At 45.7% G+C, this 21,515-nt stretch overlaps 1 protein-coding gene across 1 annotated transcript in view; it reads right to left on the bottom strand.

The window, feature by feature from the left end:
• LOC116982666 (putative pre-mRNA-splicing factor ATP-dependent RNA helicase DHX32) overlaps positions 1-21,515 on the bottom strand; it is a 127,148-nt gene that overhangs the window by 64,044 nt on the left and 41,589 nt on the right. The window contains exon 3 of the mRNA XM_033036001.1: positions 7,337-7,530. Coding sequence (XP_032891892.1) covers positions 7,337-7,530 — 194 coding nt within the window. The remainder of the gene's footprint in view (positions 1-7,336; positions 7,531-21,515) is intronic.

The raw sequence follows: 21,515 nt of genomic DNA, 5'->3' as shown, positions 1-21,515 counted from the left end.
CCATTCTTCAGACTGAGAGTCATGGGCCACGGTTTCAGAGAAAATGCAGACAAAACAAAGTGCAAGGGTCATAATGAGGTAGATTGGAAGATTAGGAATGGTTTACAATGTGCATTCCCCGTCCTGACACGGTCGGTACTCTTGATGCCAAGTTAGGGCCAGGGAGTGGTTGAACATGAAACTTATGAATAGTGTGGACCTTGTCCCGAATCAAGATGCAACAATGATGTTTATGCAAATGTTTTCCACGTAAAGGGCGGCACAGTGGCACACCAGTAGAGTTGCTGCCTTAAGGGCCTGTCCCACTTGGCTGTCTATCGCGTGCCGTTTACGCGACCTGCTAGCGTGTGGGTAGCGGGGGGACGGGCGCATGGAGTGGTGTGGAGGAGTGTGGAGTGGCGTGGAGGAGTCCCGACTTCGTCCTGCACGAAATCTTCGCGCGCCACCGTCCGCCAGCAGAAGCAATGGGTGACGTTTCGGGTCAAGACCCTTCCTTCAGACTGAAGAGTCTCGACCCAAAACATCATCCATTCCTTCTCTCCATAGATGCTGCCGGTCCCGCTGAGTTACTCCTGCATTTTGTGTTCATCTTCAAATGACGTCACGCGCTCCAGACGGCTGTGCAGGCGCATGATGACGTGAGTGTCTCTCGCGGGACCGTCGCACGACCATCATTACCGGACTGTCACGCAAGTGACGGCCAAGTGGGACAGGCCCTTTACAGCGCCAGACACTCGGGTTCGATCCTGACTACTGCCTGTACGGAGTTTGGATCTTCTCCCCGTGACTGCGTGGGTTTTCCCTCCAAAGACATTCAGGTTTGTAGGTTAATTCGCTAGTGTGAGGCATATTGCTAGGGTACGGACAGTGTGTGTAGGATAGTGCTAGTGTATGGGAATCACAGACTCGGTGGGCCGAAGGGCCTGTTTCGGCGCTGTATCTCTAAACTAAACTAAAACATACTTACATTTACTTTTAATGAAGTAACACGCTGGCATCAACTTTAGTTGCTTCAAAGACCTTAACACTATTAAGAACATACTCACAATCACTCAGTATTCAATAATGAAGCTGCTGAAGCAAGTTTAGAGCGTGTCTTGGATAACATCCAGGCTAAGGTTGCCAAGTTGACGGTCTCCTTGGTGCTACACAGTGCTGGTCACTTTCAATAAACACAAGCTATTATCACTACTGCCAGTTCAAGTCTGAAGAAGGGCAACGCAATGACACAGCTGGTAGAGCTGCTACCTTACAGAGCCAGGGACCTGGGTTTGATCTTAACCTGGGGTGCAATCCTGACCTCGGCTGCTGTCTGTGCGGCATTTCAAGCCCTTCGGCCCAGCAAATCCACAGATACATTCACAATAGTTCTATGTTATTAATAGTTCTTTGTTATCCAAATAACTCATCCATTTACAATATATTAGGGGCATTTTTATAGAGGCCATTTAATGAACAAATGTTTATGACTTTTCCGGATGGTGTCTGAAGTAGGGTCCAGACCCGAAACGGAATAGGAATACTTTGTCACATGCGACTAGGTAGTGAGATTCTTTGCTTGCATGCACAATGTATACAAATAGCAGCCACCTGTGGCGCTGACAAGGTTACAAAGCACATCGGCTCCCTCTTACCCCCCCCCCCCCCCACCACAGCAGTTCCCCCACGCAGGGTCCTCCATTGTTCTTCACCTCCCCCCTCAACGTGCTTCTCCACGCTCTCATCGACTGTCGGCCGCTGGTAGACTCGCGAGGCATCACTGCCGCAGCGAGGTTTCACCACCGCCAAGGCCCCATGTCACCATCAGTGTGGAAACTGGCCCTTCGGCCCAACTGCCCCCAATGGCCAACATGTTCCATCTACACTGGACCCACCTGCCTGCATTGGGCCCATATCCCTATAAACCTGTCCTCTCCATGTACTTGTCAAAAATGTTTCTTAAACATTGCAGTAGTATCTGACTCAACTACCTCCTCCAGCAGCTCATTCAATACACCTACCACCCTTTTTGGGAAAAGTTACTCCTCATCTATACATAACTAAAACTCTGATTTTGTTATCTACCAGTTTGGCGGTCATTCTATTTGCGCAATAGCGCAACGATTTTTCTCCAGCTTACTCGCCGTTCCCCTATGCTGCGATTGCACTTAGTTTTGTTCCGATCGGTGGAAGCTGATAAGAGTTATCGAGGCTTAAAAATCTTAAAAACCGCGCATGTGCAGATCGATTGCCTCTCCTGCCATTCAGCGCCGCACGGACGGCCTGCCACTTCCTGCACCATCTCGTCTTTCCTGCAGCTACGGGAGGCTCTGGATGGCCCGACCCAGCCCAGCCCGACCCAACGCAGCGCAGAGTCGGAGATGGCGCAGATGTCACCAAACGGAAAGCGGCGTCTCCCGGCGCAGAACGACCAGTGAAGCGACCAGCACCCGCTGTGTTCCCTACCCCTTCTCCCCTTGCTGGCTCCTGCCCCCCTCCTCCATGATACCGCATCTCCCCCATGGCTCTTCCCCCGTCTTTTCTCTGAGCTCTCTCCCATGCTGCCCCCACACCCCTCCACCCCGGCCCTACACCACTTCCCCCCCACACCCCCACGTACCTCTTTCCACACACCCCTCACAACCCTCTCCCTGCCCACACACGCACCCCTCTCACACACAACCCCCCCTCTCCCACAACCCCCCTTCCCCCCCACAACCCCCCTCCCCCACCCACAAACCCCATCCATCCCACACAACACCCCCTGTCCACCCCCTCTCCCATCAGGCAAAAGGCACAGAAGTGTGAAAACGCACACTTCCAGATTCAGTGACAGTTTCTTCCCAGCTGTTATCAGGCAACTGAATCATCCTACCACAACCAGAGAGCAGCGCTGAACTACTATCTACCTCAATGGAGACCATCGAACTATCCTTGACCGGACTTTGCTGGCTTTACCTTGTACTAAATGCTATTCCCTTATCATGTATCTGTACACTGTAAATGGCGCGATTGTAATCATGTATTTTCTTTCTGTTGACTGGATAGAACACAAAAGCTTTTCATTGTAGCTCGGTACACGTGACAATTAACTAAACTAAATTAGATACTGTTAGGTACAGCTTGCAGATCATTTTATTGTGCACCAAATGTGTTTCATGATGAGAAGCATAAAATAGAGTCAACGAATTGGGCTCCTCCCTCTTCTACCTAATTTTGCTTGTCAGGTCCAGGAATTCAACTTAAGCAGGTCAGAGTTAAGAGAAGGGAAACTGAGCCAAGAAACTCCTGTGGCAGTGAATAAACAGTTTAAGCAAACCAACACAGCCATATAAAATCTCACCAACTTCATAAACAAATAATACAAGTGGCAAGTTACACCGTCTCTTCTATCCTTTCCTCCAACTGAATTAACAAATCAGATTTTGCCATCAAAAGGAAGGGGCAAATGGAATAAAATCACTTGAGAATTGATAAAAAATCAGCGCCTTCACTGTACTCACTACTAACAACAAGTAGCCAATTAACTAATTCAAATCACTGTGACCAAGGAGGGTGTGTACTGGCATAGACTTCATGGGTAATTCCTAAAAGGTGAAGGAAGGAAATTTCACAATTGAAGATAATTATAAGATTAAGCTATTGAAACTTTCACAGGAACTCAGAACAGTACACAGTTAGCGAAGCATTGTTTCCTCAGCAGGTTGGTATATGATAAACGAGGCCGATACTTCAGTCTAAATTTTCCAAACGATTTCCGTATTTCAAAACTGCAAAGGTTATTCATACTCAGCGTAGCCCGAGTAATAAACTACACAAAAGCACATGACCATCAACACACCAATTACCTCAGCTTAGACAAACAATGGTAAACATCTTTGCTTCCGCCTCTCCTGAATCTTAAAGGAGTGCATTATAACTGTGTGGCATATCTAAAATGAGGTAAACTGTGAGTGCACAAATACGTGGAATATTACATTACATGCACTTCACTACATATCGGGAACAAAGAATTAAAGGAGGACAAGTGCAGAAAATGAGAGGAGGGTATCTGCAAATTAAATTGGGGGGGGGGGGGGGGGGGGGGGTAAGGGAGGGCACTGACAAATGCAGGAAATTACACTGGTGACATGTGCAAGCTTTACCTAACACTAATAACAAATACATTGTATTGTATTGCATTGTATTGTATTGTATTGTATCTACACAAAAAATCACATGCAAGGTTTATTTATCTAACACTATCAAGCAGGAAAGGGTGCAAAGATTTACGAGCATGATGACAAATGGAGAGATTAGAGGATGCAATAGATAAATGGTAGGAATTATCAGAGGAGGAACACTTTGAGCCCAGTGATGATAGTATGATAGTTATTGAGTCATCAAGTCAAACAGCATGGAAACAGGACCTTCAGCCCCACTTGCCTACGCCGATCCAAATGCCCCACCTACACTGGTCCCACCTGCCTGCGTTAGGCCCATATCCCTCTAAACCTATCCTATCCAGCTTCCCAGCTGTTATCAGGCAACTGAACCATCCTAGCAACAACTAGAGAGCGGTCCTGAGCTACTATCTATCTCATTGGTGACCCACGGACTATCTTTCATTGTAGCTAGCACTAAACTTTATTCAAGTTATTCCTTTTATCATGTATTTGTACACAGTGAATGGTATGATTGTAATCATGCATTGCCTTTCTGCTGACTGGTTAGCACGCAATAAAATGTTTTCACTGTACCTCGGTTACATGACAATAAACTAAACTCATAAAACTCATATCCATGTACCAGTCCAAATGTCTCTTAAATGTTACGATTTATGGCTGAACTACCTCTGGCAGTTTGTTCCAAACACCCACCACCCTTTGTGTGAAGTTACTCCTCAGATTCCTATTAAATAATTTCCCCTTCATCATAAACCTATGTCCTCTAGTCCTCAATTTATCTACTCTGGGTAAGACTCTGTGCATCCACCAGATCTATTCCTCTCATGATTTTATACACCTCTATAAGATCACTCCTCATCCTCCTGCGCCCTAAGGAATAGAGCCCCAGCCTGCTCAACCTCAGATAGCTCAGATCCTCTAGTCCTGGCAAGGCAACATCCTTGTAAATCTTCTCTGTACCTTTTCCAGCTTGACAACATCCTTCCTGTAACATGGTTCCCTGAACTGAACACAATACTCTAAATCAGGGGTCGGCAACCTACGGCCCGTAACCCAAAATCATCTGGCCTGTAGGCGGATTTTATTCCCCGTAATCATCCGGATCACCAAGCGCGGGCGAGCGCCGAGCTCTGGCTGTACCGCATCTTGCGCAAAGCCGCCGGCACGGCCACGCACCTTCTGTGAACACGTTTAAGAAAGAACTGCAGATGCTGGAAAAATCGAAGGTAGACAAAAATGCTGGAAAAACCCAGCGGGTGAGACGTGCAAGAATGATTTGATGCCTGCCATCCGCACACGTGATAGATGTGGCCCGCCATCCGCTCACAGACATGCGTCCCGGCCCCTATGCAGAACAAGGTTGCCGACCCCAGCTCTAAATGATGCTTCACCAACGTCTTATACAACTGTTGCCAGGACTCGAGGGCTTGAGCTACAGAGAAGAGTCCCTCGAGTGTTGGCAATATCCTAGTAAATCCTCTCTGAACCATTTCAAGCTTGACAACATCTTTGCTATACCATCGTGACCAAAAACTGAACAGAATATTCTAAATGTGGCCTCACCAACATCTTGACCTCCCAACTTCTATACTTCAATTTCTATTAGTTCCAAAAATAGTTATGGAGAAAGATAGGACTAGCCCACAAGTTAAGGCCCTAAATTGAGACAAGCTTGGGAACTTGTAGGGATCGACTGAGCGAGACTGTTTGCATGTTTGGAAATCTTGGTCGAGAGAGATATTGAGGTGCCAGGCAAAAAAAAGTGGCGTAAATCATTTTGGCAGTATGAACCTAACCCCTCGGCTAGTATAAGAGTACACTAGAGAGGGTAATCAGAAGATAAAAAGAGTGCATGAGATGGATCAGGCACGCAGGCATTTAAAACGGGACCCAAGGGGCAACCCAAACAAAGAGGGTGGAGTGTATATGGAATGAGCTGCTCCAGGAAGTTGTACAGGCATGTACAATTATAGCATTTAAAAGACATTTGGTCGGGTACATGGACAGGAGAGGTTTAGATGGATACGAGCCTAATGCGGGCAAATGGGAGTAGCCTAGACAGGCATATTGGTTGGCGTGGACATGTTTTCATGTGCAGTCTGAAGAAGGGTCTCGACCCGAAACATCACCTATTTCTTTTTTCCAGAAATGCTGCCTGACCCACTGAGTTACTCCAGCTTTTTGAGTCTATCTTCGGCCTGTTTTCATATTCTATTACTCTATATTTGTAAGTGTAAGAGTGCTCTTCCAGATTTACTGCCCAAAATTTATCAAATACACTAAATCAATGTATCTGAGCATGTTGTCCTGTACAAACACACTGCTCTGATTATTTACATTACAACAGTAACTACACTTAACATACCTCTGAAGCACACAAGACATGAAAGATGGAGTGAAATAATGTATTGGGTTTGGTAGAACACTTTGATGGTGTCCTCCATAAAAGGTGAACAGTCAATGTCCTCCACTTTGAGAGCTACTTTGAGTCATTGCAAAATGCTATTGTAGAGAATGTAGACCTACTTTGCTTCTCCTCAAGAAGATAAGGAGATTTTATTGCCAGGACTTGAGAAGCTGCACTACAGGAAATGGTTGGGCAGGCTAGGACTTTATTCCTTGGAGTGTTGGAGGCCGAGGGGTGATCTTTGAGAGGTGTATAAAATCATGAAGGGAAATAGAAGAATCAGAAAACTAGAAGCTATAGATTAAGGTGAGAGGGGACAACATTTAATAGGAACCAGAGAGGAATCTAGTTCTAAACCTGGAATACAATGAAGATGTTGCCAAAGTATAGAGATGGCTGAAAGATTCAAGGAGCGAAATTACCTACAAAGATTGTCTCTTACAAGTTGTTATAACAAAAAAGCTTTTCACTGTACCTCGGTATACGTGACAATAAACTAAATTAAAACAAAACTATTTCACTCAGCGGGTGGTAGGTATGTGGAATGAGCTACTGTAACTGAGGTACTGTAACAACAGGTAAAAGACAAATGGACAGGTGTATGGATAGTAAATGTTTAGAGGGATATGGGCCAAATGCGGACAAATGGTACCAGCTTAGATGGGGCATCTTGGTCAGCATGGACGAGTTGGGCCATAGGACAGTTTCTGTGTTCTATGATTCTATGACTGTGTAACTTATGAGTTTCCAGTTCTGTGATGTCAATTAATTAAAAGCTTCTCACCTGAGAATAGTTTCTGTTGTGCAGCAGTCTTCATAAGGAACACGGTATCCAACTTCATGCCCTACGTTTAAGTCCAGTTCATCTGCTACACGTTGTGCTAAACACATGGCGGACAGACTGTGGGGTTGAGTGCAGACCACCATTCCGTGTTGATACCGGGCCGACAGGGCATACTCAGCACACCACTGGGAAATCTAAAGAGAGAACACAACGGCAACATAAACCACACGTTATTTATTTTTAGATAGATACAAAATGCTGGAGTCACTCAGCGGGACAGGCAGCATCTCTGGAGAGAAGGAATGGGTGACGGTTCAAGTCGAGATCCTTCTTCAGACCCGAAACATCACCTATTTCTTCTCTACAGAGATGCTGCCTGTCCCGCTGTGTTACTCCAGCATTTTGTGTCTATCTTCGGTGTAAAGCAGATTCTGCAGTTCCCTTCTACCCATTATTTATTTTTATTTTGTCATTATATACAACACAAAGCACAGCGCCAGAACAATATATGTGTGTTCATAGGTTTTCGAAGCAGAATTAGGTCATTCGGCCCATCAAGTTTACTCCACCATTCAATCATGGCTGATCTATCTTTCCCTCTCGGTTCCATTCTCCTGTCTTCTCCACATAACCGCTGACACCCTTACTAATCAAGAATCTGTCAATCTCGGCCTTAAAAATACTCATTGACTTGGCCTCCACGGCCACCTGCGGCAATCAGAATTGTTGGACCACAAGCACTATCCGAACATGTAAGAGATATTTGGACAGGTATATGGATAGGATAGGTTTAGAGAGCGATGGGCGAATAGGACTAGTGTGGATGGGGCATATTGGTCGGCATGGGCAAGTTAGGTCGAAGAGTCCGTTCCCATGCTTGATGAGCACGGTGACAATGTGAACTGCATGTCTTCCTGCAATTATCTATATGTCTCCCTTTCCTGTACTGTCTTCTGTCTAAATGCCTCTTGTTGATACGAATAGTCTGTTCCTTGCTGTTCCCCCATTTTAGAGCATCTGCAAAAATAGTTTTTCTATATATTGCTGCAGAAAATATAGCAGACCAGATTTTACTAGATACACAAAAATGCTGGAGAAACTCAACGGATGCAGCAGCATCTAGGGAGCGAAGGAAATCGGCAACGTTTCGGGCCGAAACCCGACACCTCCTCCTCCTTACACCTGGACCATGACCCCACTGACGAACACCAGGCCACCAGAAAAAAAACCAAATAAAAAAAACTCTACGACCAGATTTTACTAGACCTGGACAAAATAAAAATGGTGGGGCATCTCTGGAGGGAGATGGATAGAGTGTATAGGAAGGAACTGCAGTTGCTGCTTTACAAGGAAGATTCACAAAATACTGGAGTAACTCAGCGGGACAGGCAGCATCTCTGGATAGAAGGAAGGGGTGACGTTTCGGGTCAAGATCCTTCATCAGACTAGATAGAGTGTACTCTTAAGAGATGACTCACTTCCCAGAGGTTCACAGCTGCGAGCTCCATGAGCAGTTGCTGTCATGAAAGGCACGTGCAAGTAATTTTGCACAGGATCCAGGAGTGAAAAGAATCTCCCGAGAGATTTTTTGACATCAATTCTGAATCACCTGATAGCTTAACAATGCAAAAATAATTGCAAATTTCAATTTCTCAGCAAAGGATTTCAAGATCCAAAGTATATATATGCATGTAGTTGCAAAGGGGTGGGAGTTTAAAAATATATAGTAACATTGGAGTCAGACCAAAGAATTTCACCAGGTTAATTCCGAGACCACCCATACTGAAGCAATGGCCAAGAAGGCATGCCAACACCTCTACCTCATTAGAAGGCTTGGGAAGTTCAGCATGTCCTCAACAACTCTCACCAACTTCTACAGATGTGCCATACGAAGCATTTAATCACGGTGCATCACAGCTTGGTTTGGGAACAGCACCATCCAAGACGTCAAGAAATTGCAGAGAAACATTGAAGCAGTCCAGAGCATCACGCAAACCAGCCTCCCTTCCATTGACACCATCTATACTCACGCTGCCTCGGCAAGGCCACAGGAATAATCAAAGACGAGTCTCACCCCAGTCATTCCTTATTCTACCCTCTCCCATCTGGCAAAAGACACATAAGTATGAAAACACCCACCTCCAGATTCAGGGACAGTTTCATCCCAGCTGTTATCAGACAACTGAACCATGCTACCTACAACTAGTGAGCAGTCCTAAGCCTATTATCCCCCTAACTGTGAGCTTGTACGTTCTCCCCATGTACTCATAGGTTTTCTCCGGGTGCTCTGGTTTCCTCCCACACTCAAAAGACGTACAAGTTTGTAGGTTAATTGGCTTCGGTAAAGATTGTAAATTGTTCCCAGTGTGTAGGATAATGCTAGTGTACGGTGATCGCTGGTTGGCGCGGACTTCGTGGGCCGAAGAGCTTGTTTCCGCGCTGTTCCTTTAAACTAAACTAGAAGTGAACCCGTATTGTTAAGTGTGGTTTTATATGCATGACAAACTGGGTACGGTTGAATTTAATCCGTTTACTTGAACTTTACATCTCCAGCTTCTTTGTTGGGATTCCAATACCTCTAGATACTATTGCACTAACTGGGCACCATGAACCAAGTTCTTAAGTCAATAAGTTCAAGGAGCAGAATAAGCGAGTTCGGTATTACAACTGTGTATGCATGAGTTTGCCCAGGTTATGGGTCATTCGGGATAAACATTCTCGCCAGCTGAGCTATTGTGTGTAAACATTACGATGGATCATTGTTTTGACCTGCGTTTCATATGTATTTTCCAGTTTTATTTCTTCGAGGTAAGAAAATACTGCTTTCAAAACTATTAACGGTGCATTTATGCCTCATTTGTACAAAACTACAATGATTTTGGTGGTTTATCGGCTTTTCCTTGGTCGCTTGCTGGTCCGCTTGGGTAAGTGAGCGAGCTTGCGACGATGAATAGCAACCATTTTTTTAGATTGTTTTTGTTTTTTGGTGGGGGGGGGGGGGGGGGGGAGGGTGGGGAGAATGAAATGAAATGAATGATTTTTATAACTATCAATAGATAATATGAAATGTTATTGTGGAGTTTTCACCTCTTACTATACTTGTCCTCGGCGACGGGCTGCATGCACGTTTGTTGAATTCTGAATTAGTTCTGCATGTACATGTTGTGCAGTACAAAACTTAAGTCACGAGTCTCCTGCCTAATCAGTTGATTTGCTACAATTAGCTTCGGGCTAGTCAAGTTGTGGAAGAAAATTAGTTGGGCTAATCACACAGGACTTCTGATTAATACCTACTGGCTGGTGGCTGCTGCAGCAGCAGAGTAAATATTTAACCATGAAGGCAAGCAACCAGTAGGAGCTCACAGAAGTAGAGAATGAGCTCAGCCCCCAGAGACTTAACTCCTCCATAAACTTACTATTTTCTTCTGCCTTTCCACTCTAATGGGGGCGACTTAGACTAAAGGTTATCCCAACATAAAGAGTATATTTCAGCATTGGCATGTTGGCACAGGCAAGATTTGCGTTGTGGGAAAACAGGTGGGTGCACCAAAATGTCCTGGAGAGCTGCTGTTTCACCCAAGTCACAGGTCTCCCCGCTTTACCTCGTTGATTTTGGACCTAGCGACCTGTGTGTGGAGATAGGGTGCTGCATCCCCCCCCTTGCCCCACAGAGAGCTGTTCACATTTGCACATGGTTGCAGGGGGGGGGTGATGTTCACAGCCTCTCCGGTGGCGACTGTTGCTGCCTGACTTTGGCGGCTGTGGATATAGTGCTGCCGGAGACAGGAGATTACTCAGTGACCACCTGCAGTGATTTACCAGATGACGCCGGGCTCGACCTAATTCCCTTCACCTTCAAAATAACTTTCTGGTGTAAATTAACCTGTTTCTTCTCTAGTAGACCATTGATCGAGAGCACTATGCCTTGCAATATCTCCAACACTTTGGGTAACAATGGTGTCAATAAATATCCTATATTTAGCAAACCGCAGAATCGGAAGAGGACAGACATGCAGTGTGGGTATTCTGTGAAAATTAATTAACTCAAACATGCTTCTGTAACAAATATATCCTGAGTGACAAACACCTGACAAAAACAAGTTAATTAACCTATCACTTGCTCAAAATACTCATAAAACAATCCTCTACAAATTCTTCTTGTGCATTCTACATGCAACATGTTGTCTCAACGAATTTTGTGGATGTTAAAATATGTCACTTTATCTTTGCTCCATTTGAAACATTATCTGAATGCTAAATGTCTTATGACACGTTTAAATTATCTAATATTTAACAATCAGCGCGTCTATTGACTTTGAATGTTACCTGATCCTCATTTCTTAAATTGACAGTAACCTTTGTCAACATGAAAACATGTGACTGTTTTACATAATGAATATTTACATACCCACCCTACTGATCACAATTTATCTCATCCCTCTGGATTTCTTGAACACACATCACCTGCTCCAAAAATCTACCAAATATTATTTTACACAGGTTCTCTGGGAACAACTAATGATTCCCATTGCAGAAGTAAAAAGCTAGGCTCTGTTAATTCCCAAGGTGGGATGAGTGAAACAACAAACTTTCCGCTGTGAAGCAAACAAAACCCACACAATATGTCCCTTTTGGTCTTTTGTAAAGTGTTGTGGAATCAAGTCACCACAATCATAGTTCATGATCATTTACTATGAACACAACAGGGTACAGCATAGGAACAGGCCCCTCGGCTCACAATGTCTGTGTCTGTGCCAAACATGAACTAACCTCATCTGTTTACACATGATCCATATCCCTCCATTCTCTGCATATCCATGTGCCTCTTAAACACCACTATTGGTCCTGCCTCCATCACCACCACATATTGAAAGGCAGCACAGTGGCACAGCTAGTGGAGCTGCTGCCTCACAGCGGCAGAGGCCCGGTTTCGATCCTGACCTCGGATGCTATCTGTGTGGAGTTTACATGTTCTCCCTGTGACCACGTGGGTTTCCTCCGGGTACTCCGGTTTCCCCCCCACATGACATGAGGGTTTGTAGATTAATTGGCCTCTCAATGGTGCTTTGGTGTCACATGTGCAAAAGCACAGTGAATTTCATTGTTTGCATGTAGTTCAGTAAAGCTTTGTCATGCCCAGTACAAGGCAAAGTGTACAGAAATACTCCACTGAGCCGGCATGCAAGAGGCTCCAAGTTTCGATGTTATTTTAAAAGTCCAGTCCACGCACCAGGTCTTATGAGCGGCACCCGATCCAGGCTGCTGCAGGGCCTCCAAACATCGCCTTCCTTGGACGAATGTCCAGCAAACCAACGCCCCGTCTTCACCCGTCTACCTTTATGCTCAGGGGGCGTCTCCTGCAGCCGCTCTTAAGGGCGTGGAAGGCCAGACCCTGGCTTACTCTCCTATCGTTCTTGCTCCTCACATCCCACCGGCATTCCCTCATCTCCAGTCCCTGGTCTTCAATGGATTACCAGGGCCAGCTTGCTGGCATCTCCCTACAGGCCGCAGCCTTGCAGGTGATGTGTGGAGTGGATAGAATGGATAGAGTGGATGTGGAGAGGATGTTACCACTAGTGGGAGAATCTAGGACTAGAGCCCACAGCCTCAGAATTAAAGGGCGTTATTTTATGAAGGAGACGAGAAGAAATGTCTTTAATCAGAGGGTGGTGAATCTGTGCCACAGAAGGCTGTGGAGGCGGTCAGTGGATATTTTTAAAGGCAGAAATCGATAGATTCTTGCTTTGTACAGATGTCAGAGGTTATGGGGAGCAGGCAGGAGAATGGGATTAGGAGGGAGAGATAGATCAGTCATGATTTAATTTCTGCTGTCCATCGCTATGTTTGTTATTCCCACTTTCCTTGTATGTGAAATCCTTGTATGCGAGTACTTGGCCAATAAATTTATTTATTCATTCACTCATTCCTAACTGCTGTTCTTTAAGATCCGTCAGGAATTTAAAGACACCTCCATCCTTCCTGGACTCTGCAGCCAAATTTAACTTGCCCTTAGTGTGTAGGGAGTGATTGCCAACATAGAACTAGTATACTACTTATGCCGGCCATGTGATCGATAGTCAGCATGGGCTAGATCGACCGGCAGCACCAACAGACGGCGACGCGTACGAAAGCACCGCCGGGGACGCAGAGGTGGGTTAAAGGCCAGGTTAGAGCTAGCCCCACACAGGCTAGCGATTCCTAGCCTTTTCCTCGCTAACGTGCGCTCACTGGCAAACAAAATGGACGAACTCCGGCTAAGGATCACCTCCCACAACTGGATCAAAGACTGCAACATCCTGATCTTCACGGAAACTTGGTTCAACATTGACGTTCCTGATAGCGCCATCCAGCTAACGGGGCGTCATTTACTCCGAGCGGACAGGACAACAGACTCCGGTAAGACCAGAGGTGGGGGTCTGTGCATTTATGTAAATAAAACATGGTGCACGGACTCCACCATCATCGAGAGTCACTGCTCAGCTAACCTTGAGTTCCTCTTGGTTAGGCGCAGACCGTTCTATCTGCCCAGAGAGTTTACCTCCACTGTTGTGACTGCAGCCTATATTCCTCCTGATGCTAATGCCAAGCTTGCAATGAAAGAGCTGCATACTGCCATTAGCAAACAAGACTCAAAACCCCGAGGCAGCCTTCATTGTTGTGGGTGACTTCAATCACTCCAACCTGAAGACTGTACTCCCCAAATTCCACCAACATGTCTCCTTCGCCACTCGAATAGCAGGACACTGGACAAAGTCTACACTAACATGGCTGAAGCTTACAAAGCCGTCCCCCTCCCCCACCTTGGTCAGTCTGATCACCTTTCATTGTTCATGCTCCCTAAATACTCCCCACTCATCAGACGGGTTAAACCCACTGTGAGGACAGTTAAAGTCAGGTCAGAGGAAGCGGACTCCACACTTCAGCAGTGTTTTGGAAACACTGACTGGAAGGCGTTTGCACCCTTGACTCCCACACGGACATTGATTCCTATACATCCTCTGTTCTAGACTTTATAAACTCCATCATCAATAGTGTCACCTCCCTCAAACGGGTGGCCATATTCCCGAATCAGAAGCCATGGATGAACAGCGAGGTCAGGCTACTGCTGAAAGCACGGGACACCGCTTTCAGGTCAGGCGATGCTCGAGCCTACAGTTCATCCAGGGCTAACCTGATGAGGGGCATCAAGAAGGCTGCCATAAGCTCAGGATTGAGGAGCACTTCAACAACAACTCCGACCCCCGACGCATGTGGCATGGCATCCAGGCCATCACGGACTATAGACCCACCAACACCACCCCCACATCCAGCGACGCCTCCTTCCTTGAGGAGCTTAACCACTTCTGTGGCCGCTTCGACAGGGACAATCTAGAGACAGCCATCAAGGCTGTGCTCCCTGCTGATCACCAACCCCTCACACTCACCCCCTACGACGTATACGTGGCACTGAGTAGGACTAATGCATGTAAGGCTGCTGGCCCTGATGGCATCCCCGGGCGCGTCCTCAGGGCCTGTGCTGCGCAGCTGACAGACGTCTGGACTGACATCTTCAACCTGTCACTTGCCCAAGCAGTTGTCCCCACGTGCCTTAAAACCACCTCCATCGTGCCGGTGCCAAAACACTCCACTGCGGCAAGCCTCAACGACTTCCGCCCAGTTGGACTTACTCCCATCATCACCAAGTACTTCGAGAGGCTGGTCCTGGCACACCTCAAAGGCTGCCTACCCCCCACATTGGATCCCTATCAGTTTGCCTACCGCAAGAACAGGAGTACGGAGGATGCCATCTCAACGGCACTTCACTCCGCCCTCTCCCACCTCGACAACAGAGACACTTACGTAAGAATGCTGTTCATCGATTACAGCTCAGCATTCAACACCATTATACCCTCTAAACTGATCACCAAACTCGGTAACCTGGGCATCGACCCCTCCCTCTGCAACTGGATACTGGACTTTCTAACCAACAGACCCCAGTCTGTTAGGTTAGACAAGCACACCTCTTCAACCCTCACCCTGAACCCACAGCGTTCCATAGGGCTGTGTGCTGAGCCCCCTCCTCTACTCCCTCTTCACCTACGACTGCACACCTGTACATGGTACTAACACCATCATCAAGTATGCAGATGATACAACGGTGATTGGCCTCATCAGCAACAATGATGAGTCGGCCTATAGGGAGGAGGTCCAGCTCCTAGCAGCATGGTGCGCTGACAACAACCTGGCCCTTAACTCCAAGAAGACCAAGGAGCTCATTGAAGACTTCAGGAAGTCTAGGGGCGGCACGCACACCCCCATCCACATCAACGGGACGGAGGTGGAACGTGTTTCCAGCTTCAGGTTCCTGGGGGTCAACATCTCCGATGACCTCTCTTGGACCCACAATACCTCAACTCTGGTTAAGAAGGCTCACCAGCGTCTCTTCTTCCTGAGGAGACTGAAGAAGGTCCATCTGTCTCCTCAGATTCTGGTGAACTTCTACCGCAGCACCATCGAGAGCATCCTTACCAACTGTATCACAGTATGGTATGGCAACTGCTCTGTCTCCGACCGGAAAGCACTGCAGAGGGTGGTGAAAATTGCCCAACGCATCACCGGTTCCTCGCTCCCCTCCATTGAGTCTGTCCAAAGCAAGCGTTGTCTGCGAAGGGCGCTCAGCATCGCCAAGGACTGCTCTCACCCCAACCATGGACTGTTTACCCTCCTACCATCCGGGAGGCGCTACAGGTCCCTCCGTTGCCGGACCAGCAGGTTCAGGAACAGCTTCTTCCCTGCGGCTGTCACACTACTCAACAATGTACCTCGGTGACTGCCAATCACCCCCCCCCCCCCCGGACACTCCTCCCACAGGAAAAACACTATGACTGTATGCATGTAAATAGATTTATTTATTGAAATCATATTCTATGTCGCTCTTCCAGGGAGATGCTAACTGCATTTCGTTGTCTCTGTACTGTACACTGACAATGACAATTAAAGTAGGAGAGTAGGAATGGAGCGAGGTGGAGGATAAATGCGTGGCTGAAAGACTGGTGCAGAAGGCAGGGATTCAAGTTTCTGGATCATTGGGACTTCTTTTGGGGAAGGTGGGACCTGTACAGAAAGGATGGGTTGCACTTGAACCCGAGGGGGACCAATATCCTGGCGAGGAAATTTGCAAAGGCCACTGGGGAGACTTTAAACTAGAATGGTTGGGGCGAGGGACTCAAATAGAGAAAGCTAGTAGACAGAATGGGAGGCAGGAAGCAGAAAAGGGAAGCACTCGGACACAAGAGGAGAAAGAAAAAAAAGGAAATAAACAGAGAATAAGAGACGGGGGGTTTCTTAAATGTGCATATTTTAATGCTAGGAGCATTGTAAGAAAGGTGGATGAGCTTAGAGTCTGGATAGACACCTGGAAGTATGATGTTGTGGCGATCAGTGAAACATGGTTGCAGGAGGGCTGTGATTGGAAACTAAATATTCCAGGATTTCGTTGCTTCAGGTGTGATAGAATTGGAGGGGCAAGAGGTGGAGGTGTTTCATTGCTAGTCAGGGAAGATATTACAGCAGTGCTTTGGCAGGATAGATTGGAGGGCTCATCTAAGGAGGCTATTTGGGTGGAACTGAGAAGTGGGAAAGGTGTAGCAACACTTATAGGGGTGTATTATAGACCGCCAAATGGGGAACGAGAATTGGAAGAGCAAATATGTAAGGAGATAGCAGATATTAGTAGTAAGCACAAGGTAGTGATTGTGGGAGATTTCAACTTTCCACACATTGTCTGGGAAACACATTCTGTAAATGGGCTGGATGGTTTGGAATTTGTAAAATGTGTGCAGGATAGTTTTTTGCAGCAATACATAGAGGTACCTACTAGAGGAGGGGCAGTGCTGGACCTCCTGTTAGGAAATGAGACGGGACAGGTGGCGGAGGTATGCGTTGGGGAGCACTTCCGGTCCAGTGATCACAATACCATTAGTTTCAATATAATTATGGAGAAGGTCAGAACTGGACCTAGGGTTGAGATTTTTGATTGGAGAAAGGCTAACTTTGATGAGATGCGAGATGATTTAAAAGGAGTGAACTGGGACATTTTGTTTTATGGGAAAGATGTAGAAGAGAAATGGAGGACATTTAAAGGGGAAATTTTAAGAGTACAGAATCTTTATGTTCCTGTTCGGTTGAAAGGAAACAGTAAAAATTGGAAAGAGCCCTGGTTTTCAAGGGAAATTGGACATCTTGTTCGGAAAAAGAGGGAGATCTACAATAATTATAGGCAGCATGAAGTAATTGAGGTGCTTGAGGAGTATAAGGAATGTAAAAAGAATCTTAAGAAAGAAATTAGAAAAGCTAAAAGAAGATATGAGGTTGCTTTGGCAAGTAAGGTGAAAGTAAATCCAAAGGGTCTCTACAGCTATATTAATAGCAAAAGGATAACGAGGGATAAAATTGGTCCATTGGAGAGACAGAGTGGACAGCTATCTGCAGAGCCAAAAGAGATGGGGGAGATATTGAACAATTTATTTTCTTCGGTATTCACCAAGGAGAAGGATATTGAATTATGTGAGATAAGGGAAACTAGTAGAGTAGCTATGGATACTATGAGTTTCAAAGTAAAAGAAGTACTGAAACTTTTGAAAAATATAAAAGTGGATAAGTCTCCAGGTCCTGACAGGATATTCCCTAGGACATTGAGGGAAGTTAGTGTAGAAATAGCCGGGGCTATGACAGAAATATTTCAAATGTCATTAGAAACGGGAATAGTCCCCGAGGATTGGCGTACTGCGCATGTTGTTCCATTGTTTAAAAAGGGTTCTAAGAGTAAACCTAGCAATTATAGACCTGTTAGTTTGACTTCAGTGGTGGGCAAATTAATGGAAAAGATACTTAGAGATAATATATATAAGCATCTGGATAAACAGGGTCTGATTAGGAACAGTCAACATGGATTTGTGCCTGGAAGGTCATGTTTGACTAATCTTCTTGAATTATTTGAAGAGGTTACTAGGGAAATTGACGATGGTAAAGCAGTGGATGTTGTCTATATGGAATTTAGTAAGGCCTTTGACAAGGTTCCTCATGGAAGGTTGGTTAAGAAGGTTCAACTGTTGGGTATAAATGCAGGAATAGCAAGATGGATTCAACAGTGGCTGAATGGGAGAAGCCAGAGGGTAATGGTGGATGGCTGTTTGTCGGGTTGGAGGCAGGTGACTAGTGGGGTGCCTCAGGGATCTGTGTTGGGTCCTTTGTTGTTTGTCATGTACATCAATGATCTGGATGAAGGGGTGGTAAATTGGATTAGTAAGTATGCAGATGATACCAAGATAGGGGGTGTTGTGGATAATGAAGAGGATTTCCAAAGTCTACAGAGTGATTTAAGCCATTTGGAAAAATGGGCTGAAAGATGGCAGATGGAGTTTAATGCTGATAAATGTGAGGTGCTACACCTTGGCAGGACAAATCAAAATAGGACGTACATGGTAAATGGTAGGGAATTGAAGAATACAGTTGAACAGAGGGATCTGGGAATAACTGTGCATAGTTCCTTGAAGGTGGAATCTCATATAGATAGGGTGGTAAAGAAAGCTTTTGGTATGCTAGCCTTTATAAATCAGAGCATTGAGTATAGAAGCTGGGATGTAATGTTAAAATTGTACAAGGCATTGGTGAGACCAAATCTGGAGTATGGTGTACAATTTTGGTCGCCCAATTATAGGAAGGATGTCAACAAAATAGAGAGAGTACAGAGGAGATTTACTAGAGTGTTGCCTGGGTTTCAACAACTAAGTTACAGAGATAGGTTGAATAAGTTAGGTCTTTATTCTCTGGAGCGCAGAAGGTTAAGGGGGGACTTGATAGAGGTCTTTAAAATGATGAGAGGGATAGACAGAGTTGATGTGGACAAGCTTTTCCCTTTGAGAATAGGAAAGATTCAAACAAGAGGACATGACTTCAGAATTAAGGGACAGAAGTTTAGGGGTAACATGAGGGGGAACTTCTTTACTCAGAGAGTGGTAGCGGTGTGGAATGAGCTTCCAGTGGAAGTGGTGGCGGCAGGTTCGTTGGTATCATTTAAAAATAAATTGGATAGGCATATGGATGAGAAGGGAATGGAGGGTTATGGTATGAGTGCAGGCAGGTGGAACTAAGGGAAAAAAGTTGTTCGGCACGGACTTGTAGGGCCGAGATGGCCTGTTTCCGTGCTGTAATTGTTATATGGTTATATTATATGGTTAAAGTTGAATCTGAATCTGAATCTGATGGACCAAAGGGCATGCTTCCATGTTGTATCTCAAAACTAAACTAAACCACCCCTGGCAACGCATTCCAGGTACTCACAACCTTCTGTAGAACAAAAATAAGTTGCCCTACACATGTCCTTTACACTCTTCCCCTCAGAGATTAGGAAGGCGAGGTTTTATTTCTTGGAGCGCTGGTGAGTGATCTTATTGAGGTGTATGAAATCAGGAGAACAGAAAGCGTGAATGCGCAGTTTTTTACCCAGGCTAAAGTAATTAAAAATCAGAGGACATAGGCTTAAGGTGAGAGCAGAAAGATTTAATAGAAACCCGAGGGGCAGGTTTTTCCAATTAGAAGGTACTAGACCAAGTGCAGACCCGTTGGGTCTGCTCCCCCAACGCAGCCGTTCCCTACCCGTAACACCGACTGGAGATGTGGTCCTCCAACTCAAGCCGTTCTGGACTCAGCAGTGCAGCTGTTTTTAAATGGCGTCTATGAGGCAAGAGGCGGGCGCCAGCAGCCGTTATGTTCGCTGGCCAGCAGGAGGCGACAAAATGAGTGAGTGGGGGGGGGGGGGGGGGGGGGGGGGGGGGGGAGAAGGATTTTATTAAAAATGTGTACATAAACAGGATGAAATTTAATGAGGAGTGGATACTTGGAATGAAAAGTGAAATCTCTACCGAAATGGGAACAATCTAGGTGTTTGTGGGTCTGGTGTTGGCGTAGCAACGAATCAAAGGCTGGCACCCACAAGTCAGGGACAGACAGACAGACAGAGACAGACAGACACAGACACACACACACACACACACAGCCAGCCAGCCACAGAGTTTTAATATTGTACTAGACCAAGTGCAGACCCGTTGGGTCTGCTCCCCCCAACGCACCCGTTCCCTGCCCGTAGCCCCACGAGAGACGTGGTCCTCTGCTGGTACCGCTGCTGGCAACCCAAATACCACCGACCTTGGTTGTGTGGCAATAAAATTATTTCTTTCTTTTTTTCTTTCTTTCCCGGACATAAGATTCCAGCACTCAGCAGTGCGACTGTTTTTAAATGGCATCTTTGAGGCGAGAGGCGGGTGCCAGCAGCCATTATGGTCGCTGGCCAGCAGGAGGCGACAAAATGAGTGAGTGGGGGGGTGTATGATTTTATTAAAATATGGGTACATAAAAAGAAAAAAAGTTTTGAGGAGTGCAAAATCAGATGTAAAATGAATGAGCTAGCGACATGGAAAAAATGACGGAGTTTAATGACAGAGTGCTGGCGTAGCATGGAATCAAAGGCCGAATGTGGCACCCACAAGACAGGCAGAAACACACACAGCCAGACACACACACAGTTTTAAATATAGATAGATAGATGGAAAGAGCTGCCAGAGGAGGTAGTTAAGGTACTATAACAGCATTTGAAAGGCACTCGGACAAGTACATGGACTGGGAAATATGGTTCATACGATGTGGGCAAATGGGACATTTTAGTCAGCAAGGATGAGTTGGAAAGAAGTGCCTGTTTCATTGCCATTTAACTCTATAATGCTATGACGTTATTCTGTGGCATTCTATAGGCTAGTGTGTAAAGTTGGCTCATGCAAAGTGCTCAAGCAAATTACCCTGAAATGACAAATTTCTGGACTGACACAAAATGGCCCAGAAATGGCCAGTATTATATTTCACTCTGGCGGATTGTTTTCCAACCACTATAAATATCACAACATTTTTTGATTGAAATTGCATGCACTCAAAGTAAAAGTAAATTAAATTTTACTGACAGGAAAATTGCAAATGGGACCAATTCTTGTTATTCTGTAACAGCGTGTATTCATGTGTATTGTAAATTATCAAATTAAACTAATACTAGCTCTCACTTGTAAGATTTTCCATTTACACAGCATTTGTCATCTGCCTTCACAATTGGTATTAATCCAAATTGACCATCTTAAGATATATGAAGTCTGTC

This window comes from Amblyraja radiata, chromosome 1, assembly GCF_010909765.2.
Source record: "Amblyraja radiata isolate CabotCenter1 chromosome 1, sAmbRad1.1.pri, whole genome shotgun sequence".
NCBI classification, from domain to species: domain Eukaryota; kingdom Metazoa; phylum Chordata; class Chondrichthyes; order Rajiformes; family Rajidae; genus Amblyraja; species Amblyraja radiata.
The sequence above is the reverse complement of the archived record's forward strand: the minus strand, read 5'-3'. Positions and strand labels throughout refer to the sequence as shown.